Raw genomic sequence first — 24,169 nt, forward strand, 5'->3', positions numbered from 1 at the left:
TGTGATTCATTTAACTTTAAAATATCACTAAAATTGATTATTAATTGGCAAAAAGATACATAAGGTCCTCCACTTTTTAAAAAAATTAATGTGGCCCTCCAATTTAGAAAAAAAAATCAATGTGATCATTTGATCAACGTTTTTCGTCGTTTACTGATGGGGTCGTTACTTTGTGCTTACGTGGCACGTTAAGCATGCCAACATCCTATTTTTCTCTCAATCTGGCCCTCCAACTTAAGAAAATAACTCAATGTGACTATACAATATGTTTAACGCGATTATAAATGAGAAAATAATATCATTTATCACTCAATTATCTTCTCTATTCTATTTTAGTCACTAAACTTTAAAAGTTTTCAATTTAATCACTCAACTTTTGAATTACTCATGTTTTGATCACAATGATTTATTTTATTAATATTTATGTATGATGTAACGCCTATTATTCTTATTTTATTAATATATGATTAAAATAATATTAATTAAAATAAAATTTTAAAATTATATTAAAACAAAAAATATTCCAAAATTATAATTAAATTTAAAAATATTATCTCTGCTTTATATATTTCCAAATCTTCACTCTCCTCCTTTATCCTCTCATTTCATTTTTCTAAAAAATATTTTTCTTTCATTACCCAATCAAGCAGCTCATCCCCAATTTTTCAAAATTTTTTACAAGTTTAATATGGGTTCACTGAATCTATTAATGAAAGGGAAAAAAAGAAATCTTTGGTTGAAAAGAAAAAATGTCACATTATACATAAATGCCACATCGTACATAAATATTAATAAAATAAATCATGATGATTAGAATAAGAGCAATTCAAAAGTTGAGTGATTAAATTGAGAACTTTTAAAGTTTAGTGACCAAAATAAAAGAAAAAAATAAGGTCATACTGAATTATTTTCTTTATTTTGAGAGTTAGATTGAGAGAAAAAAAAAAGGATATTAGCCTGTTTAACGTGCCACATCAACATAGAGTAATGGCCTCATCGGTCAATGACAGAAAATGTTAGTCAGAGGATCCATTGGATTTTTTTAACAAACCAAATTTCATTTAGCTTCAAAGCCTTGAGGCAGAGCTTGTAGTGCCGGAACTTGCGTCCAAAAAAGGTGGCCCTGAGACGTGTCGCGGTGTTTTCATCCGCGCTCCTGCTGTCCTTGACGTGGGGGGCAGAAGTTGAAGTGTTTGTTGATTATCCTCCTATCCCATCAAATAAGGTGCTATACTAGAGTTCAGCCGTTGAAATTCAACAGGTATATTGAATTATTCATGCTATAGTCTAAAACAAGAAACAATAAAATTTTATAGACATTCCTTTAACTAAAGGAGTCTAGATTTTTTTGTTAATCATGCTTTCCTATAAATTTCCAAGTAACTGGTTGCATATCTGTTTCGTTTATTTCTCTTCTTGTCATCTAAACTTCTGGGAATTTTAGGAGCCTGCCGTGCCTGAAAAGAAAGTGATAGTTGCCGTGAAGCAAGGAAAGTTGCTAGGAACTGCTTTCCACCCCGAGTTGACTGCAGACACCAGATGGTAGAATGATGTTAACCATCAATTAAGTTCTTCAATTTTACTTACGATATTATCTTAGGTTTTAAATGTTCCTCTTTTTGGTTGCTATTGTTGCAGACGGTGAAGCGGCTTCAAGTTCCGACCCACAAACAAAATATGATCTTCCTATATTTCAATAATCAATAGCGTCAAGGATATTATTTCGTTTTCTTTTCCTTTGCTTCCTCATGTTGTTCTCCTCGTCACTTAATAGTGTCTCCATGTTTGCGGACGTTTCATCTTTTGTTTCAAAGCTAAGTTCCTATTTGACTAGTATTTTTACTCGTTTTATGTCACACCTGCTCAAATCACAGACCTGTTTACACATTTCTATAAAATTCAAATGTTCCGTATATTTTTTTATGCAATGCCTGAATTACTAGCGTTTGAATCTACAACTTCTAAGTTGTAATAACAATGGTGCGGTGCCAATCAAATTATAGAACTCGATCAGTGTGTAATTTTGTAGTAACAACGATGATAAACCGAAGCAACTTTGATTTCTTTAAATGAAATTGTTTCTGTGACAAGGCATGTACTCTGCTAAAAGATACTATGCATAAGTGCCATTAAAGTTGCCACTACGTTGTTTATTTTTCTAGTTCTAGGACGAAACATATTTCCGGTATGAGGCGCCCCCCTCCCCCAATGAGAAGAATCCTTTGCCGAAAAGCTTATTTGGTTTGAACACTTACTTGGGTACAATGCTCCGCTCGCTTCCAATAATGCATGCTTATTGACATTTCTTCATGCACAAGAAACTTCTACCGCTAAGCTTTTCTTTACTCCCTTGCAAGGGTCACCAAAGGTGCTAGTTGATACACCGATACTGCAACTTGTCGATCCAATGCAAGCCTGTATAGTTTTAACAATTGTCATGAACAAGAATGGTTTGGCTGCAACGGTGAAAATTTGCATATGGATAGTGAGCAAGATTGAACCTTGTGTACGATGGAACGTGCTTTACTGCTGCTACACCTGCCATGGCTAAAACTGCCGCAAGTGCCAAGGGGAGTTCCATAGCTTGCAAATTTGATTGAAGAAATAACCTGATTCGGAGATGGGCAACTGAGAGATAGAGTAGAGTTTGAAGCCTTTCTTGTTTCTGAATCCAAACTCCACATATCTACAGGTAATGGGTGCGATTCAGATACATGTGAGCACAAACTTCCAGTCTGTCTTGTTGCAAAAGCAAGCTGTGTCGGATCCCCACCAATTTCCTCAAACAATACAAGAATGTTACCACTCGATTGTAACCATGAACGGGGTACATGGTACCTGCAAGTGGGACAGAAATACGGGAATAAGAATTTTAAAGTAGTGGCTATTCTCAAGCTTTCCCAGCATAGACTCTTTGGTACTCACAATTTCTGAGATGGCTTCCCACAATTCTTGCGGCATTTGTTTGCATTGTAAGGTCCTCTATAATTACAAGAGTCGGTACAGCCACCACTTGGAGTGATATAGGTCGGCCAATATCGTCCAATGCTCTGACCGTTCACCCATGCTTCACCCTTTCCCATCCCAGTGAAGTCTAATGCAATTGGAGCCTTCCCAGTTGGGGCATCAAAATTTGTCTGCTTACAAGAGTTTGAGCACTAATAGCTTAGAATCGACTCAATTGTGCGACCCGTCGCAATATTTTTATGAATAATAAAAGACCATAGACGAACTCGTATCATAGAAATTCATGCTGGATCAAAATTGAGAAGAAAAAAATCCGGATGTGTGTGTGTGTGTGTTCAGGACTAAAAAGAAAAATGAAGTATATAAAAGTAATTAATGCAAAAAGGATAGTCTTAATAACGTATCAAATTTTTCATATCTAATTTAAAGTTAAGAATTACCTTGTACCATATTAGGGGTTGATTCTTAGGCAAGCCGGATTGTGAGATCCATTCCGATGAACTTCCACTTGGTAGACCTGAGTCTTCTCCTTTAAGTCCGACCTATATTCATGATTACAGTATCAAGGAAAATTAGAGTACAGTTGCAAAATCCTCTTTTAGGGATTAACTTTGTTCAGGGTTTTGGTTCATCTTCAGCAAGAGTGCGACATGTCATATTAAGTGCCATCTCACCACAAGTAATGTATAGCTGAAAAAGAATAAATTGCATTCACAGTTACATCGGAGATCATTCAAATCCATTTCTTAGATCATGTTTTCTCAATTTGTAGGTTATCAAGAAATGCAGTGTTTATCTGAGAATGAACAGCATTGGCAGAGCATATTGAAAGAAAGAGGCACTGACCTGATATGTCCACTGCTGTGAGGAGAGATCAATGCTGCTACCATTGTTTAAACCATTTAATTTCACCGGACCAGTGACCCCTGCCCCCGATAGGTCAAAAAAGGCCCCATAGTTCTGAAATTTATAAATAAAATTAGATGATACACATATCGAGTTATTTTTATAACAGCTTTGTCCAACAGAAAACGTTTTCAACTTAGAGAGGAAGTAGTAATTTCATCAATATAATTTGTAGATAAATATTTCCATTTTTCAGTTAATGATTATGTAAATCTTAGTGAGGAGGAATTAAACCTGTAGTCCTACAGTCAAACTCAGCAGATCGATTGTGTTCTTCCCAGCTACAACTGTGATGGGGATATCCACTTTAACCTTAGCATTACCACTATTACCAGTTCCGCTCCCTGTGGAAAGTTTCAAAAGATGCATACAAACAATCAATATTTAACGGTCCATATTTATATCGACTTTACGCAAAATGCCATTCCTTTCATAGCTATATCGGAGCAGAAGAACTCTAGGAAAAATCAAAAGAGGATATAAATTGTGATGAAAATGACCATAATATGTGTGTGCGCGCGAGCAGGGGGAAATCTAAGATATTATGCTTTGAAAAAAAATGTTTCCATCTACCTGCAAGTTTCCCATTTATAAAAGCGTGAAGAGAATGCCCAAGTGATTCAACATGGAGAACGGTTTGAGATCCATCTTGAAGGAAAGGCTCCTCTCCCTTGATATCCATGCTGCCAAAAGAATTTATATCCTTTTTAAATATATTCTGAATAGTTTTCTCAATATATACATATATTATGGATGCTATATAAACTTGAACGGTAGCACTTATGCCCTTCGGAAACAACTTCTAAAATAAAACACCAGGATACCTTAATGAATACCACAAGTAGTCACTTTTATCAGCAGTAGTGTTGATTTGCTCTAACAATCCAAGTTTATTAAATGCACCGGCCTTTGAGATGCCCACGGGTTCGTTTAACCAACTCCACCCTGACCCGATTGAGTCAGTTGAGTCGACATTGGTATTCAGAGATTCATGCATGAAGCTAGGAATCACAGTCTGAGAGTTAATCTGTCATGTGAAGAATAAAACTATATGAGTTGCCTGAAAGAACAAACTTACAAGAAGTACAAACTGTGTTAATTAAATATAAATGCAAGCAATCCATGGCAGATGAAGCAGACACGGTCTAGAGAAACGATCCGATTAGTGTTCTGAAGTGAAAATAACCATAAACTCAGCACATTATACTTAACAACCGATAAGGCAGGTTCTTTGCAGTTAGCTTGTTTATACTACTGCGAGGGAGGTTTTCAGACAGCCTCTTTTGCAGAGTTAGGTTCTATGAATCCAAAAATAATGACAACTTGAATTTCCAACTATGATCCTTTTGTAAGAGAAGATAGAAAAGACGAGCTTTACGTAATTAAGTTATTCATTCAATTGTTTCAAAGAAACTTGTCAACAAGAATCTTGACTAGTTATGGCATGAAAATCTAGAACAATAAGCAAGCTGGTTAAGCTGCTAATGAAGCTAACCAAAACTTGAAGTGGGAAACAAATTTGGTAATGAAGCATACCTTGGCAGTATTCAGAACTACATTCTTGCAGTCGGGTAAGATGCTGACAGACCATGCAGGCAAAAGGTAAGAATTGCCATTAAATTTAACAGTTGCATCAGATTTGATGTCCACATTGGCAAGAAAAGCAGAACATACTGATCCTGTTTTATATACAGCAGCCTGGGAAGAAGAAGGAAATACATCTTTCACTTTAATAGTTGAAACTATATCTTTCAATAATGGTACAATGACCTGAGCACATTTTGTTCTCGTTAAAAGCCTTAAGAAGAGTTTATGATCGGAAAAAAGTGATTTATCTTTCGTCATTTATGCGTACAAAATATTACGATCCTTAAGATTTCAACGGGACCCTTGCTCGCGAATCAGACAAAGAAGTAACGAACAGGCAGCCCTCGTTGAGTTCTTATTCATAACCAACATAGAAGCCAAGAAATAGGGTTCTCTTTTAAAATGCGAAAGAAAGAGACAATAAACATGGAAAATACCTCCAAGTTTGGACCCAAGGAGGAAATCGTAGGATCAGTGGCTATCAGCGCTTCTTCACAAAGCTTTATAGCCTTATGAACATCTCTTAGGTGACCCCACTTAGGTTGTCTAACAAGTCCTGAAAAAAAAAACAGTGAATAGGAAGACAGGTGAAACTTAGAAGATGCTGTATACAAAATTATAAACCAAATAATCATGGTTTTACATATCTCATTCTATCGTAATAACCACCAAAATAAGTCAAGTTGCATACAGATGATAACCTCAAGTATGATACAGGCACTTATAGGGTAAAGTAGATGCTTAGAAGTGATAACAATTTTTATTAGATTGGCCGAAGACATACCATACTCATCAATTGGAGCATCATAATCATAACTAGTAGCAATGAAGGGTCCACCTGTAGTCCTGCCAAAGTTTGTTCCACCATGGTACTGTTTTAAGAGAAACCAAAACATATTTGACACATAAGTTCGGTTCGGAATGAGACTGTGTACTTGATTCTAGGAATGAATTTTATTACTGTAAAAACCAATGCACAAACACATTTGAAACTCCAATTATCATTACCATATAATAGTTTTGGAAAGTTCCACCTCTTTGATAAAACCGTGCAACCGCAAATGCTTGGTCCTCTACAGGTCTGTAGGGAACGGCACCACCAAATGAAAGGAACCTAGCATTTGTCATATGTTGGGAAGTAGTGAGGAAGAAACACATTTTGATAAAAAGTTGAATAAGAGAAGCAAGCAATCAGAGCATTGTGATGGTGACATTTAATCCATATAACCAAAAAACCAAGTAGAAGTCAGATTGTAAATTATATTGGCGAGTTGGACACCATACCATCCAGACCAATTCTCAGTCCACATTTTCGGTTTCTTATTAGAATTTGGGGTGAATTGATCACAGTAATATCCATTGCAAGTGTTAATCTGTTAAAGCCAAGATAAAAGAAGAAATTACATATCAAAAACCAACCAATGCCCTGATTTTCAAAAACATGCAAATTCCGAGTGAAACTATTAGCTATGATCGAAACTAAAAAGCATAAATCTTGAAAACCCAAACTTACAATGGGATCAGGAGCATTAGATTGCTGGCACATGACCCATGGAACTCCAGTATCCAATGAAACAGCCATATCAGCTGCCCATTTAATATACGATTTTGCAGCTGCCCCATATGCTGAATCAATGTTTCCATATTCATTTTCAATCTGTATTGGAAAAAAAACCCAGAAAACCATTAGGGGAAAAATTATAGCACCGACAACAATAGGAATTGTTCATAAGAAAGTGGGGTAAGAAAAGAGCAAAGACTTAAAGTAGACCTGTGACAAGATAATGGGTCCTCCTTGTGATGCATACAATTTCTCTTGCTTCATCATGTTCACAATTTTAGCCGTAAACCTCTGCATTTCTGACTACAAGAAAACATTTTTACAGTTGTTCTTAATCATTTCAACCAACAGTCCTTCCAACGATTTCAGTAAACTTTACGAAACAGAAGAGAATGATGTATAAAGAAGAGACTAATTAATATAAACAATAAAGTAATAAATTTTTTATGGTTAAATATATTACCTTGAATGGTTCGTTATCAGTTCGGAACTTGATCCCGGGTATAAAATGTAACCAAAGAGGAAATCCACTGCAAATATTTTATCAGCAAATAAAAGAAAATTAAACATACCCCCAAAATGAAATTAAAAGAAAAATAGAAACTTTACCCATAGTTCCATTCAGCACAAACATATGGTCCGATGCGAAGATGAACATAAAGACCAGCTGCTGCAACTAACTTTACAAATTTAACCAAATCGATTCTTCCTTCGAAATTATACTGGAAACATCAATAATCAAAGCTCAGAAAAACAATCAATGGGATTCATTTTTAGTTCATAACTTCAGGATAGTTTTAGCACAGCAACTGAAGAGAAAAAAGAAGAAGGCAGAACCTGGTTTCTAACTGGTTCGTGTAGATTCCAGAAAACGTAAGTTTCGATCATATCTAATCCTCCATCTTTGGATTTTTGAATAAGGTCTGGCCACATCTGATAACAGGAAACCATGATTATACAGACATTTTTTTTACTCTTCCAAAAACAGGTAAAGTGAAAATGAGGGGAAAATGAAAGAAAATTGAAGCTTACATCAGGGGTGCTGCGAGGGTAGTGAATGGAGCCGGATACCAAAACGCGGCGTTTCCCGTCGATGACAATCGCTCGGCTATCGTACGTGACGGTGGATGCAAACGTCGTCGTTGCAGTAAGCAAACAAAAAACAAATAACGCGAGAATCTCTGTTCTTCCCCTCATTGTGAAAAATTACAACAACACAATAACACACGTAAACTTCCCCCCTTCTTTTTTTTTAAATAAAAAGAAGAAGAAAACTTAGCTTCTTGCTTGTAAGAAATCTTTTGCTTTTGTTTTTGTGTTGATGCCCTTTTCCTACTTTTCTTATCTCCCTTTGTTCTGGTAACGTTTGTTGCTTGGGCGCTTTGTACAACAAAATCAAGACTTCAAGCTACCGGAGAATAGCACTGCACGCCACCGCTCATTTCATCATCTTCTTCTTGCTGTTGTTTAGCTACAGTATTCTGATAATATATTCTTTTTCTTTTTTGTGCTTTCGTTTATCTTGAGTGATAATAATGGCGCCTTTTATAGGTTTTTTCTTTTAGCTGAAGTTGGGGAGCAGTAAAAGTATTGACAATAGCCAGCAAGCAAAGCTGCTACCCGCAGTGAAGGAAGGGTGGAGTACTGGAGAGAGAGATTTTATCATACTGCATGTATCTGCATTTCTATTTACGCCACGTGTTGGTAACTTTTACCGACAACACAGTCGAATAGTTTGGACTTTGGATTGAGCGTGACCTACGTTATCAAAGGTTCATCTTCTTTCGCTCCATCCAAACTGCACCGTCTTATCATGTGGAAAAATAAATCATGTTTTAAATTAATAGTTGATTAGTTAACATTTGAAGTGATAAAAAGACACTACCTATCAGTAAAGATCGATCAAATAGAAGAGTACTCTTTCTAACAAATACACTTAATCTAACACTTTAGAAAATAAGCTAGGTGAGGGGTCCCTGATACTAAATTGGGCTGTGAGCATTTAACTTGTAGTGGGTAAAGTACCACGTGGTTCAGATTCATGTACACTGCTACATATTATTGATTTTGTCACGGACCGTCAGCTCATGACCGAACACAATACCATCAAGGCTGCTAAAGATTATCTTTACCACATTTTGGGCCTTCTAGAAGACCCAAGTGAGCTGATCCAATCCACCTTGGAGACATGATAATTATTTAGCATTATTTTAGAAGATAATGATGTTAACTCATTGCCCACTTGTTATAAATAGTGTAGAGCTCTCATTTTGGCCATTGATGTATTTTAATCCCAACCGTTCATTGTAGGGGACTCCAACTATAAAAGGAGGCTCACCCCCCTTCATTTACATACCTCAAGTTGATAAATACAAACTAGTATTCACTCTCAAATCTCTCTTCTTCCTTTAGCTTGCCCATCTCTTTATTTTCCCCAATTCCTTTGGGGTAGCAACTTTCTAAGCATTCTTGCTTAGCGAAGGTTCGGGTCACTTAACTGGTTTTCAACCAAGAAAACATCTAAGGCCGCACGAGCTTGCTAGCAGCAGTCTAGCCCCGTGATAAGTGGTATCAGAGCATATTTTTATCGATTTTCGTTGGTTCGAGATGGCACCACAACATGGCGATGTGGGAGGTTCCGAGGGGAATGAGTCCCGAAATGCTGTAAAGAAGAGAGCACCATCAAGAGATGTTCTCGCATCCCTCCAGGAGAAGGTTACCAGGCTTGAAGGTTCCATGACGGAAGCTAGGGTAGTGTTGGACATGCTGGAGTCCGTAGACCTTGAAAGGATGGGATCGATAGATCTCGACAAGTTAGATTCCTTGGATTCTATAAAGGAGGAGGTTCAGGATTCACTCAACGAGTTGGATGCAATGACAACCGATCGTGATGATTTCTTAGAAGCCATGGTCGTGGCTTTAAGGAAGGAAGTCGAGGAACTCAAGAGCGAGGGTTCCGATTCTGAGGTGGCAAAGCTAAAGAGGGAGGTCGAGTTGCTCAAGACCGAGTTGTTGGTGTGCAAAGTTGCGTTCGGAAATAGCGCAACCATGGTTGCACCCAAAGCCTTGGGCGACATCCCTAAGCCGGAGAAGTTCAAAGGGTCCAGGTCAGTCCAAGATGTCGAGAATTTCCTTTGGGCGCTGGACCGATACTTTGCGGCCACATGCATCACGGAGGATGCCAAGAAAGTAAGTATCGCTAGCATTTACTTGTCCGAGGTTGCCCTCATGTGGTGGCGACGTAGATGCAACGATGTGAAGCGTGGTACCGCTGCCATCGCAACTTGGGAAGAGTTCCAAGCGGAGTTCAAGGAATAATTCTACCCGGAGTATGCCGAAGATGAGGCACGGTCCAAGCTGAGGCGTCTCAAGCAAGAAGGGTCATTGAAGGAGCATGTTCGAAAGTTCGTCGAAGTAAGTCTCCAAGTCCCGAGTTTAAGTGAAGAGGATGGGTTCTTCACCTTCATGGATGGGCTGAAACCATGGGCGAAGAACGAGCTAAGGCAACGAGGGGTCAAGGATCTCTCGACTGCCTTGACGACAACCCAGTCAGTCATTGAGCTTGGCGTCAAGAGTGTGGACTCCAAACCAAAGCCAAAGTTTTGAGGCAGCAGTGGTGATAGGGACAGTGCGTCCAGATCCGACAAAGATTTGAGTGGCAGTGGAAGGTCATTAAATAGTAAGCACTTCGATAAGAAAGATAAGTCGATTATCCAATGTTACAACTGCAAGGGCCAAGGGCACTTGGCGAAGGACTGTCCGCAAAGGAATAAACTCTCAGCCATCAAGGAGAAAGATGGGGAAGAGAGTGAGGATCTTAAGCTTGGCTCCATTCTGAGCACCATGGAGGTCAAGAAGGGTCGAAAGAATAAGGGGTTGATGTTCATGGACGTCAACATTGCTGGCAAAAAACTGAGTGCACTAGTGGACACCGGTGCCTCGGAATTGTTCATGTCCGAACCAGTGGCCAAGAGACTTGGCCTTCATGTGGAGAAGGCGAATGGTTCCATCAAAACCGTTAATGCCGAAGAAGTTCCAATTGCGGGGGTCGCAAAAGGAATTGAGCTAACCGTCGGAGGTTGGTCCGGAAGAGAAACCATTAAGGTAATTCCTCTTGATGATTTTGATTTTGTTCTTGGCTTAAGTTTCTTGGACAGGATCAATGTTTTCCCGATACCCTTTGCCGATTTCTTGTGCATCTTGGATCCAAAGCAACAATGTATAGTCCCAGTAAGCCGAGGGTCAGGAGTAGGGTCCAAAGTCTTGTCCGCGATTCAATTCTCGAAGGCAGTACGCAAGGAGGAACCAACCTTCCTAGTGATCTTGGTGTGTGATGAGTCAGCCACAACCAAGGATGTTCCTGACGTGGTGAGCCACGTTTTGGCATAATTCAAAGATGTGATGCCTGCCGAGTTGCCCAAGAAGTTGTCTTCAAAGAGGGAGGTTGATCACAAGATTGAGCTTGTGCCAAATGCGGAGCCACCCGCTCGAGTCCCTTACCGAATGGCTCCGCCCGAGTTAGAGGAGATGCGCAAACAGTTGAAAGATCTCCTCGATGCTGGTTACATTCGACCATCAAAGTCCCCCTACGGTGCCCCAGTGTTGTTTCAGAAGAAGCACGATGGTTCTTTGCGGATGTGCATCGACTACCGGGCTTTGAATAAGCTCACGGTAAAGAACAAGTACCCGATCCCTCTCATTGCGGACTTGTTCGATCAGCTTGGTGGTGCAAGGTAGTTCACCAAGTTGGACTTACGATCGGGCTATTACCAAGTAAGGATAGCCGAGGAAGATAAACCAAAGACAGCCTACGTGACCAGGTACGATTCGAATGAATACCTTGTGATGCCCTTTGGCATCACGAATGCTCCAACCACTTTCTGCACCTTGATGAACAAGGTATTGCAGCCCTTTTTGGATCAATTCGTTGTTGTCTACCTTGACGACATTGTCATCTATAGCAAGACGTTGGAGGAGCATATCGAAGACTTGAAGCAAGTATTCTTGGTGTTGCGAGACAATGAGCTCTATGTTAAAGAGGAGAAGTGCTCATTTGCCCAAACAGAGGTCCCTTTCCTTGACCATATTGTTGGAGGTGGCAAGATCTGGATGGACATGGACAAGATTCGAGCTATTGAAGAATGGAAGGGGCCAACCAAGGTGACGGAGCTGAGGTCATTCTTGGGGTTGGCCAACTATTACCGGCGTTTTGTCAAAGGATACTCTAAAATCGCCGCCCCCTTGACCGAGTTATTGAAGAAGTACAAGAGGTGGGATTGGAGCCCGAAGTGTCAAAGTGCCTTTGACGAACTCAAGCTTGCTATGATAAGCGTGTCAGTCTTGGTATTGCCTGATCACACCAAGTCCTTTGAAGTATTCACCGATGCATTCGACGTTGCTATTAGTGGCGTCCTAATGCAAGAAGGACATCCGGTTGCTTATGAAATCTGGAAGCTCAACGAGATCGAAAGGCGATACACGGTCCATGAGAAGGAGATGACGACGATTGTGCACTGCTTGCGCACATGGCGATATTATTTACTTGGGTCCAAGTTCATAGTGTTTACTGACAATATTGCCAACAGTTACTTCCTAACCCATAAGAAGTTGTCTCCGAAGCAGGCTCGATGGCAAGAGTTTCTTGCCGAGTTTGATTTTTCCTTCGAGCACAAATCCGGGAAAGTAAAATTCGTAGCCGATGCCTTAAGCCGAAGGTACAACATGGAGTTTGTCAGTATACCGATGGGACATATATGGGAACGCATCAATGAGGGTTTGTCACATGATCCGATGGCCACTTCGTTGATGGAGCTTGCCACTGAGGGTAAGACTCGAAAGTTTTGGCTCGAGGGAGGCTTATTATATGCTCGAGGACACCGCCTCTATGTGCCGCAATTTGAAGGATTGCGAAAGGAGCTCATGAAAGAATGTCACGATTCCAAGTGGGCGGGATATCCGGGGATCCACCGGACTTTGGCCTTAATAGCCGAACACTATTACTGGCCGCACATGGGCAATGATGTTGAGGCCTATGTGAAGACATGTCTTGTGTGCCAACAAGACAAGATAGAGCAGAAGAAACCAGTTGGATTGTTGTAACCTTTGCCAATCCCTGAAAGACCATGGGAGAGTCTTTTCATGGATTTTATTGTCGGTGTGCCGGTTACCGATGGATTTTCTAGCATCATGGTAGTGATCGATAGATTTTCCAAGTACGGTACTTTTATCCCAGAATCCAAAGTATGCCCAGCCGAGGAAGTCGCTCGTCTTTTTCTAAAGCAAGTGGTGAAGTACTGGGGCATTCTAAAGACGATCATCAGTGATCGGGACACAAGGTTCACTGGGAGGTTCTGGAAGGAGTTGTTCAAGTTAATGGGATCAAGCTTGAACTTCTCAACGAGTGTTCATCCACAGACGGATGGGCAGACCGAGAGAGTGAATGCACTTGTGAAGACTTACTTAAGGCACTATGTGAGTGCCACGCAACGTGACTGGCCGAAATTGTTGGACATAACCCAATTTTCCTATAATTTGCAGAGGAGTGAAGCGACCAATTAAAGTCCATTTGAGATTGTAACCGGGCAACAACCGCTCACACCAAAAGCAATTGCGACCGGGTACAAGGGGCCAAATCCAACAACATACCAATTTACCAATGAGTGGCAAGAACAACATGAACTAGCCCGAGCTTGTTTGCACAAGGTCGGGAAGCGAACCAAGAAGTGGGCGGATCGAAAGCGTTGGGATGTTAATTTTGAGGTTGGTGACCTAGTCCTTGCCAAATTAAGTGGGATCTTGCGCAACCCATATCACAAAGGGCTTGTGCGAAGACACGAGGGGCCATTCAAAGTTCTAAAGTGAGTAAGCACCATGGCCTATAGATTGGAGTTGCCTCCGACCATCAAAGCTCATCATGTGTTCTATGTGAGTTTGTTGAAGCCATACCATCAGGATGAGGAAGAACTAGATCGAGGCAAGTCATACCGAGCGCCAGTCGGGGTAAAAGTCTCTTACGAGAAGGAAGTAGAGGCCATCCATGCGAAGAGAGCCATTCATCGAGTGGGACATCGACCAAGGCATGAATACCTTGTTCAGTGGAAGGGCCTTCCAGAGAGTGAAGGAAGTTGGGAGCCTTCCGAAGACTTATGGCAATTCCGAGATAAGATAGACCAATTTCACTCTAGCCGCGCGACGAGGGCGTCGCTAGAACTAGTGGGGGAGAATGTCACAGACCGCTAGCCCATGACCGAACACAATACCATCAAGGCTGCCAAGGACTATCTTTACCACGTTTTGGGCCTTCTAGAAGACCCAAGTGAGCTGATCCAATCCAACTTGGAGACATGATAATTATTTAGCATTATCTTAAAAGATAATGATGCCAACTCATTACCCACTTGTTGTAAATAGTGTAGAGCTCTCATCTTGGCCATTGATGTATTTTAATCCCAACCGTTCATTGTAGGGGACTCCAACTATAAAAGGAGGCTCACCCCCTTCATTTACACACCTCAAGTTGAGAAATACAAACTAATATTCACTCTCAAATCTCTCTTCTTCCTTTAGCTCGCCCATCTCTTTATTTTCCCCAATTCCTTTGGGTTAACAACTTTCTAAGCATTCTTGCTTAGCGAAGGTTCGGGTCACTTAGCCGGTTTTCAACCAAGAAAACGTCTAAGGCCGCACGAGCTTGCTAGCAGCAGTCTAGCCCCGTGACAATTTGCATGTGTTAATTGGGCGGATAGGATTAGATCAAATAATTTCCGATTACAGAAAATGGATTTGTTTTTAATCTAAAATAAATAAATTTTAATTAATGTTAAATCAATGTATGATATTCATGTGAATTCAGACATTTACGGAGCTTCGAACAATGCATCGAAATATAAAAAAACTATAAGGTCGTATTATATTTGTTGTCATCCAAAAGGTCCAATTTGGAAAGATTTAATTCATTAAACAAATAAAAAACTAATTGGATTAAAATTTAAGAATAAAAGATAAACTTCAAAATTTAACGTCTTCAATATTGTATATTTCCCCATTTTTATACTATTAGTATAACAAACGTAAGTATATTTACCAAAAATATATATATAATAAACGTAAATATGACTATTACTTAAACGATCAAATTTACGTGCGAGGAATATCGATTTCAGCGATTTTTTTAACGACAGAGGTCACGGTCGTACGTAAACCTTGGGGCAAGCAAATAACGTTTTTCTTTCATTGCTTTGATTAGTATTTATTTATTTACTTTTGGTTGCAAAGGGAGAAATAATTAGAGATCTCTTTCGATCATTAACGCTATGTCTTTGTCGAGCATTAGTTGCAGACCAGTTGATGGTTGTTTAAGGATATCTAAACCGAGCCTACGAGAGCGACCAAGGCGTAATAACAATTTGTGTAGTATTGTTCCATAACCATGGCGTGATCCCGAGGGGATTCATATGGTTATTGTGAGTCAGCCAAAGCTCCAAATTAGGTTCATCATCGTCTTTTGTGGGAACTTCACGTGAATTGTGGCTGCAGTCAACTCAAATATATAAAACATTTAAAGATAATATAATAAACGTTGTGGAACCCTTCCCAAAACACTTAGTTATGTAATTGATTTTAGTCCTCAACATATTTTTTCCCCATCTTTTGGTCCTCAATTTATTTTAATAAAATTATTAACGAAAAGGGGAGGGGGAACTGCTAAATTAACAGCAACTAATTAATATGAACAGATAAATTTTCCATCTTTTGGTCCATATTTGAATTATCAAAGATGTGAGTTACTAAGTTAAATTTTCATTACAATCTATTGAAAAATATATTTCTTTTGTGAATTAATTGAAGAGATAAATAGGACTAAAATGTGTACAAATAAAGAAGAAAATATTCTCTAACATTAAATAGGTGTGAAAAATACGAAGAAGAATACAACTCTAAATTTGGTTTATATCAAGAAGAAAAATAGAGGACAGTCCTTAGCCATATTTTCATCATTATCTTCTTTTTATAAATCCCAACATATTTTTTGTCAATTCACAACGATTTAATTTAATTTATTTTCATTTTTATTATTTAAAAATAAAATAGGATGTGAATGGTGCGGATGTTTATCCAAGAAAAGCAACTTTATAATCACACGTGTACTTTTCATTGCAGGTAAAACTAGTGATAATAGCCGACGTGGTTTTTAGTTGAAGTGTGAAATTCCACAAGTAAAGCTAAAACTAGGGCAGCTCTCCTAATACTTGATGTTTGGTTTGCAGCTGTTGAAAGGACTGACACGGCCCCATGTGAACGCGGGACCAAACAATTTGGTTGACCTGTGCTGCATGCGGTGGCCAACATCGGCTGGCTACCGCTGCTTTTTGGTTAGGTTTGTTTTGTCCTTGCCAATGACTTTTTGGGGCGGTTCGTTTCCATTGCTTAGATATTATTGTTATCACTACATGTGTGCTAATGGGTACATCCATTACGACCATGCTACCATAATCCCAACTCCTCACTTTATACCTTATTCAAAGCTTAGGGTAATAAAGAATTAGAGATTGATTTGGGGTGACAAATGTACTGACCAAGTTAGATGGTACGATATTTCAATTATTTTGTTCCCCACATCTTTCTGTAGTGTTTACTTTTATTTAGATACATAAAGAAAGAGAAAGCAAGGCATATATTTTATCCATCTGTCAATTACAATCTATATAGACTATATTATATTTAGATCTATTACACAGTTGCATTAGTTGATTCAAAAATATTTTTTAGAGTATGTATATATTGATAATAGAATTTTTTGTACGGCATGCACAAATAAAATTTTGGGATGCATCTCTAGCCTAGGTGTGTTTTAAAGGTGGATCTGAGAAAGGCTTTTGATTCAATTGGCTGGAATTTTATTTTCCAATTGTTTAGGGTTATGGGTTTTCCTCCTCGGTTCAGTGGTTGGGTCCGGGCTTGCATAGCTCATTCTAAAATTTCCATTGGTTTAAATGGTGGACTCGTTGGTTTCTTCTCGAGGGCCAAGGGTGTTAGACAAGGAGATCTGTTGTCCCCTTATATTTTCATCCTTGTCATGAATATGCTATTGAGGCTTTTAAATTTGGCGGGTGAATACGCCATGCTGAAGTTTCATCCAAAGTGCAAAAGAATTGGTCTTACCCATATCTGTTTTGCGGATGATCTTTTAGTTTACTAAAGGGCATGTTGAGGCGGTGTTAGTTGTTAAGAGTATTATGGGGGTGTTTTACACGACGCCAAGGCTTCAAATGAAGGTTTCTAAGAGTGAATTATTTTGTGCTGGTGTGGGGGTTTGGATGTGCAAATTAATGTTGATTGAGCTTACTGGTTTTCGGATTGGTGCTCTTTCGGTTCGTTATTTGCGGGTTCCCCTCGTTTCTCGGAATCTTTCTTATATTGATTGTGAGGGTTTTGTGGGGAAAATTGTTAGAATGATTCGAAGTTGGCCTTCAAAGTGTTTATCTTTTACGGGGAGGTTGCAACTTATCCAAGCTGTGGTGTTAAGTGTTCAAAATTTTTGGAGTAGAATTTTTCTATTGCCTTCCAAGGTTATTAAGAGAATTGAACAGTTATGTAACGCTTTTCTCTAGAAGGGTTCTGTTAGTTCGGCGAGGGGTGCTTGGTTTAGTTGGGAGTGTGTTTGTTCCCCAAAGTGTGAAGGGGATCTTGGAATCAAAGGTATTCTTGGTTGGAATAAAGCTTGTATGATGAAATGTTTATGGTTTCTATTTTTCCAATTTTGGTTTCTTTGGGTAGCTTGGGTCAAAGAATATGTTTTGAAGGGATGCTCAGTATGGAATGTCTCTTTGAAGAGTAGTCATAGTTGGACGTGGAGGAAACTTCTTAAGTTGAGGGATGATTTTACTTTTGTGGGTAGCTTGGATGGGGGATTTCATGCAAGGAAGGTTTGGGAAGCGCTTCGCTGTAAACGGGCCAAGGTGCTTCGGTTCAAAGTTGTCTAGGGGCCACTTTATATCCCTAGACATTTGTTCATCTATTGGCTTGCTTTCCTTGATCGGTTGCCGACTAAGGTACATATGCTCGATTGAGGGCAGTGTTGACCTTGTTTGTGTTCTTTGTTACACTGCTATAGAGGATAGAGACCATTTTTTTGTTGGTTGTTGTTTTTCTAGTCAGATTTGATCTGAAATTTTGCGTGTCTATTTTATCGGTTTGAATACGATTTGTCGGTTGGATATGGTGAGATTGGTTTGTGCTCAGGGTTGTGGAAAGTCTTTGAAGGTTACTACATTTCGGACAGCTTGGTGTTGCTTTCTCTATTTTGTTTGGCAGGAGAGGAATAACATGTTGCATGGGAAGGTTGCCCGGGGAGTGAAACTGAATGGTATTGTTTTGCAGGTGAGGTTTGCTATGTGTTCGAGGTTGAAGGGGTGTGTAAGGGTGCGTACCTCAAGTAGAATCAAGACTAATCATAAAAAAAAAACTCAAATTTCATTGTCACCCTAATATACACGTAGATCTACCCCGAGCAGTTATGAGATTGCACAATATAATGCATGTAGTAGTGGTCAAGTTATGGTCCAACTCCCATAAACTATAATTAATTTGCGTATGATCGTTTGGAATATCTCCACGTCAATACTACAAAGCAAATTTTGGATTTAAAAAAAATGGAGAGCACAAAGTAAAAAAATAATAATAATTAGAATTAAAACGTAAGAGATAGTTTTATTAAAAATAATTATAAATAATAAACTAAATATGAAAAATAAAAATATTTTTAAATATTTTTTTTACATTTTACTTGAAATTTTCTTGTCGATTAATATGGGATGTCTCCCGTACGACAGCCTAATATATGACTAAGGAAAGTCGCTACCGAAAATGTTATTGGTTTTTTAACATTTTCGGTAAAACTCTACCTAAAACATTATTTTTTCTACCGAAAATATTACTATTGGGTGCTACCTAAAATATTATTTTTTATACCTATTTTTCTATCAGAAATTAGGTAGCGAAATTAATATTTTCATTAAAAAATAATATTTTAAGTATCACTTTACCAAAAATATTAAAAAATCAATAATATTTTCGATAACGCATTTCTTTAACCTTATATTATGCTATTGTATTGCAAAACTCCCAGATTAATTTACCCATCGACGTTGGGAAAGATATATCCCAACGAAATCTAGAAAAGGCCCAAATCAATCAAATCAGGACCTAAGCAGCTTTGCTCCTACACCACATCCACATTGATATTTGAACACTTAAAAGGAGATATTTGTTTTGAAGAATTGAAAAAGATATTTGAATAATTAATGATTTTTATTTTTTTATTTTTCAGTGGTCTAAACTTTAATGACTCTTAAGAAAAGAAAGGAAGAGAATTAGACTTCGATAAGTTGTATATAATTATGACATATATTTTTTTAGAACCAATAAGATAATTTCGATTTCCGTTTTATTTTTTAAATTCTGCATTAAATATAAACGCAAAATTCGTCAATTTTTATTTGATATTTAGATAAAAAGTATAATAAATTAATGAAACTCGTAAAATGTAAAATTTGATATCATATTTCACTGAACACGAAGTCATCTGGGATAGTTTAAAGATATTTTTTCAAATTAATACGGTTTAGAGTTGTTTTTCCAATAAAATAATAAACGAAGGGTTTTCATTTAATAATGCCCCATTTCTCAGTGTTTTTTTCCTGCTTTTCCAAGCAAAATCTAGCTTTTGTTCAAGTTATTTCTGGTGTAATATATATATTGACAATGGACTCGAGTTTAAATAAATCGCACAATTCAATGGCTGCTTTTGAGTTGAAGATAATTAATGAACTCACTTCCGCACCTCATTGCATCAAAGCTGACAACTTGAAGTCGGCAAAGCACCTGGAAATGGAAGCGGTGCTACCCATTCTGTCGACGACGGTGATCCAAACATGTTCTGGAATAGCTAAAAAATTGAAAGAAACTTCAATTGATCACAAGAAACGGTACAGCCATATCTAAAACCTTTTTATTTACAATTGAAAGACGATTAACAGAATGAAAAACAAAGGGGCCAAAATTAGGATGTTTAGAGTGAGTGTGATAAAGGGAGGAGCTTGCTTCCGTTAATAAGAGAAAGATCCATGCAAAGGACGGAGGCGACGCTTGGTCCGTTGACGAGCATCCTCAGGATGAGGCTGACAAACGAAGTGAGCAATCGTGACCGTAGCTAGTAGCACACTCAAACAAAACACCGCATAACATTGACGACTCAATTTTCCTACCCATCTCTCCACCGTCTTCTCCATCGTTCTCCTAAAAGTTGCATTTTTACAAGCAATGAAAGTTGCTTTTTAAAGGAGGGAACAATAAAGAAAACATGGGGAATATCAGCCGCTGTATATTGAAATTGTATTGTAAAACTGTGGGGTGGGGTGGGGGGATCATCAAGGCGAGAATTGTCGTTTTATGGCACAGTGACGAAATTTCCTATTGCTTTAAAAAACCGACTGCAGGCTGCAGCTGGGCCTGGGTTAGCACTCTTATGCATTTTCTCAAACGAAAATTCTTTGTTTATTTCCATAATATAAAAAATAATATATATACTACATGGGGTGATCCAAAATGCATATATATATCTTTCATATACTCGTTATTCTCTCAAATGAAAACTCTTTGGGCACGATGTTGATCGCATGGTGTACGGGTTCACGTCCTTCACTTGAACTCGGCTTCTTCCCTGCTCTATCGACACTCTCTTGAACTTGCTCCAACGTGTTAGTATTGTGAGACGATGAACCATCAGCATAATTGTGGTAAGAAATTGGAGGAGAATCCGTTTCGGATCGCTCGACATCGAAACTCAATCTGCCGGGAGAATCGTGGGCGGTGTCCATTTCGCTCCGGTGGTAGTGCTTCAAGAGGTGAACCGGGGATGCGTGGTGCGATGGGGTGTTGGGTATGCTAGAGAAAGGGGTCCCCGTGGCCGAACCCTTGGTGTTCTTGACGTGTTTCCTAGCCGTTTGGTGCCAATTCTTTAGAGCAGTGGCTACTCTCTCGTTAAATATGGTTGGTTTCATGTTTGAACCCATCTGATCATATTAAAAACAAATAAATAATCCAATTAATTATATTACACTACTTGCAAAATATGCAATCAGCTTATGATTATCTAGAACGTCGAAAATATGGTATATTTGTATAAAGGTCAAAACATATAATTTTCGAATTACCTGAGTAACAAGGGCGTAAAGAGGAAGAGTGACATAACTGCAAAGAATCTGAATGACAACCCTGTTTAAAAAATTACATAAAGTCAGAACTCAGAAGTCAGCATAATCCCAATAATTTTACGCAGTCATGATTGATTTTGTACATAGGATAATTTAAAAAAAAAAAGTACCCCATTGAAATTGAGATGACTAGATCTGCCACTTTCTCATGAAAGCAAGAACTTATCCCAAATTCATACTGTAAAAAAGAAAAATACATATATAGAGACAAGAACATTAATTATTTACGAAAAATTTATCAGTAGATGAAAAAAGGGCGCGAAAATTAATATTGTGACGTACCCAAGTATATGCAAAGAATGCAAGCTGAAAGGCATTCTGTGAACGGGCACTCCTCTCACCACTTCTCCTCTGTCTTGAATTCTTAGAGCCATTTTGGTTATTATCACCTGTAGCTTTGTCCCCACTAACAGGATGACCTGCATGGTTCACCAAATCGCAACCGTTGGATCTCACTCTCTCTATCATTTATAATCACACCTCTGATTTAATGGGTAAAAAGTAGTATGTTCTTACTATCAAGGGGATAAAGGGCAGCCACAGATAAGAGTGCCACCCTGCGCCACAAAATTAACAAGTAAATAAATAGTATTCCTTAAAAACAAAATTGTAAAAATCTAACCCTAGATTTTATTTCAAATTTTCTTATATTTATACGCGCACTTACCATGAGGGTTGAAGAGTAGGAAGAGTACACCACAAAACCATATCGGAGGACTGGAAAATTAGATTGAAGAAGAGGTGGGAGAATGAAGCATAAGGATAAGAATTAGGACGCACAGAAACTTCTATTTATAAAAAAATGGAAGGGGAAAAAATCGAGTAATAATTACCTGATGCCAACAACAACACTGAAATCTTCTTCCAGTGATCTCTTTATGTATTTTTGAAAATTAAAATTGTTTTGGCTTTGGGGAGCCAAGTGTGCCTGTGAATGAATAAATAAATAATTTTGAAGACAAAGAAAATTAAAATTGAAAAGGTAGGGACCTAAAAATTAATTGGAAATAACTCATACAAAAATATACCATAATAAATCCATGTCGAAGAGTCAAGTAATCGACTTTAGGGACTGATCTAACAAACTGTCTGAAGAAACAAACCTGCAAAAAAAAAAATTACAAAATTAGGTTTTCTTTCTTAAGAAGATAATTTTTAATGATGAAGTCTATTTTAGATTTTGTTTGAGGTTTCAAATTCAAAATTATCTTATTTTAATAATATTTTCTCTAAATTTTAAATTTAAGTCTCTTTTAAGAATGTGATGTGCATTATTAAAAGGAGATAAGGGTTAAAAAAAGTGCTTACGATCCACATTAGAATTGGATTTCTGGTCCAAAAACTCAAATGCCTTCTTCCAAATGATGTTTCCCTTGCAAATCTGAACCGTTCGGGATCTGTTCAACGACCCATCATTTTCATTAAATAACCAAAGCAAGATTTAATATACAAAGTGATTTTGAGTAATAGAAAACAATATTTCATTTCAAATCACAACCCTTCTTAGTATAACCTAAGCTTAATAAAATAACCTCTCACATTAATCCGTACATCAAATTCATGTATATTATATGCACTGACCATGTGTGTACTGGTACTCGATTGTTCTAGTTTCCTTTTCCCATCTCTTCCACTTACTCATCTATAAGAAAAATACACAAACAAAAGAATTATCAAGAACAAGGTGGCCATGAAATTAGGAAGATACAACAATCCAAAGAGTTCATATGTTATTATACGTATAGATTAGATACCTTAGTTCTGCCGAATCCGAGGGTAAGAATACAGTAAAGCACATGACCAACGGCTAGCACGAAGATGAAGTAATGGAGTTGGTCGATAGCATCGTATGAAATAAATGGTACTTTGCCCTGCAATGTAAATTGATTAATTAATTAACACGTAATTAAAGGAGGACTAGTGGGGGATATATGTAATGTATAGACTATATACTATACCTGATCAGCGCACTTGTCATTAGAGCTTCCCGCCAATGAGCGCCGGAAAACTCGACCGGAACCGGGTATCGTAAGAAGTCTCCGGCCATGTTCGTTCTCTGATGCGTCTTTTGCTAAATTATGTTCTCGGTTATTAGGGCAGGGATGCCAAGTTGATCCAAGTCGCTCTGATATGCATATGCCTGTTATGGTACCCGATCCTACTGTTAGGAGCAACGATATAAATCCCAGCAACAAAAGCTCTGTCACCCAAACAAACAAACAAAAAAATGATTAGCTTTAAAGCTGAGTAGTAATGAATGATAATATGATGTTTTCTTGAAGTTTAACTTTTTACCTGACTTAACTTTTTCCAAAGCATCATAAAGTGCTCGTTTATGTTTCTTCTTCAACCACTGAGAAAAAAAAAAGGGTTTACTTGAACAGCAGCTGAAAATCAACTTAGAACAAGCAAAACAAAAGACTATAAACGATACCTTTCCGATCATATGGATTATATGTTCGATTATGATTGAAATCACAAGCAAGACAAAACAAACAACCGCAACAGCCCATGTCGGTGTTTCTTCCAATGATCTTGAAGGTGTTTCACCTTCTGTAGACATGTTTTGCTTTAGTTTTTCCCTCCCAACGAAAACCCCCTTTCTTTTAAATTATCTTCAATGGTGTTACGCAGATTGAGTGAATCGTTTCTCAATATATAGTTAGTTTTTGGAAAGAAACAAATATTTAAAGTATAATACAAATGTCAACGCTAATTTGGCATAAGCTTTGAACATAAAGGCTGAAGGGTTTTTTATCAGTTTGACCGCTGTTTCATTTGTTTATTGTTTCGTTAATTATAAAAGAAAGTTAGATGGAAAAGGTGGAAGAAGAAATCAAACAAAGATGCAGGGATTAATGCAGAAGAAAGAAGG

General features: G+C 38.1%; 1 protein-coding gene and 1 pseudogene across 3 annotated transcripts; both read right to left on the reverse strand.

The window, feature by feature from the left end:
* Positions 1-1,412: 1,412 nt before the first annotated feature.
* LOC120194430 (beta-galactosidase 8-like) lies at positions 1,413-8,629 on the reverse strand. Of its 3 annotated transcripts, XR_005522971.1 has the most exons (20): positions 8,054-8,629; positions 7,859-7,954; positions 7,631-7,743; positions 7,485-7,551; positions 7,232-7,324; positions 6,974-7,117; positions 6,745-6,833; positions 6,469-6,574; positions 6,245-6,332; positions 5,898-6,016; positions 5,410-5,571; positions 4,698-4,900; positions 4,447-4,556; positions 4,108-4,217; positions 3,814-3,927; positions 3,408-3,509; positions 2,926-3,137; positions 2,502-2,838; positions 2,256-2,415; positions 1,413-1,526 (listed from the first exon to the last, which is right to left on the reverse strand). XR_005522971.1 is itself a non-coding variant. In XM_039196742.1 (19 exons), exons 1-19 carry the CDS (start codon positions 8,216-8,218, stop codon positions 2,308-2,310), a joined length of 2,538 nt encoding a protein of 845 aa, XP_039052673.1. In that variant the 5' UTR covers positions 8,219-8,629; the 3' UTR covers positions 2,042-2,307. The 3 variants fall into 3 exon arrangements, 2 of the variants coding, with proteins under 2 accessions (XP_039052673.1, XP_039052675.1); XM_039196742.1 differs by lacking the exon at positions 1,413-1,526 and having other exon boundaries at positions 2,042-2,415; XM_039196744.1 differs by lacking the exons at positions 1,413-1,526; positions 7,631-7,743; positions 7,859-7,954; positions 8,054-8,629 and having other exon boundaries at positions 2,042-2,415; positions 7,232-7,320; positions 7,485-7,531.
* An 11,998-nt stretch (positions 8,630-20,627) lies between these two features.
* On the reverse strand, positions 20,628-23,880 carry LOC120193828 (annotated as a pseudogene).
* Positions 23,881-24,169: the final 289 nt, after the last annotated feature.

Source organism: Hibiscus syriacus, unplaced genomic scaffold (genome assembly GCF_006381635.1).
Source record: "Hibiscus syriacus cultivar Baekdansim isolate YM2019G1 unplaced genomic scaffold, ASM638163v2 tig00116997_pilon, whole genome shotgun sequence".
NCBI classification, from domain to species: domain Eukaryota; kingdom Viridiplantae; phylum Streptophyta; class Magnoliopsida; order Malvales; family Malvaceae; genus Hibiscus; species Hibiscus syriacus.

Bases quoted from the DNA above. Each gene is read 5' to 3' on its own strand.
- LOC120194430 (XM_039196742.1), bottom strand. From the start codon at position 8,218: ATGAGGGGAAGAACAGAGATTCTCGCGTTATTTGTTTTTTGTTTGCTT. The intron at 7,325-7,484 runs GTAATATATTTA...GTTTTCTTGTAG, and splicing joins CTGATAACGAACCATTCAAG to TCAGAAATGCAGAGGTTTAC. The intron at 2,839-2,925 runs GTGAGTACCAAA...TCCCACTTGCAG, and splicing joins GGGAAGCCATCTCAGAAATT to GTACCATGTACCCCGTTCAT.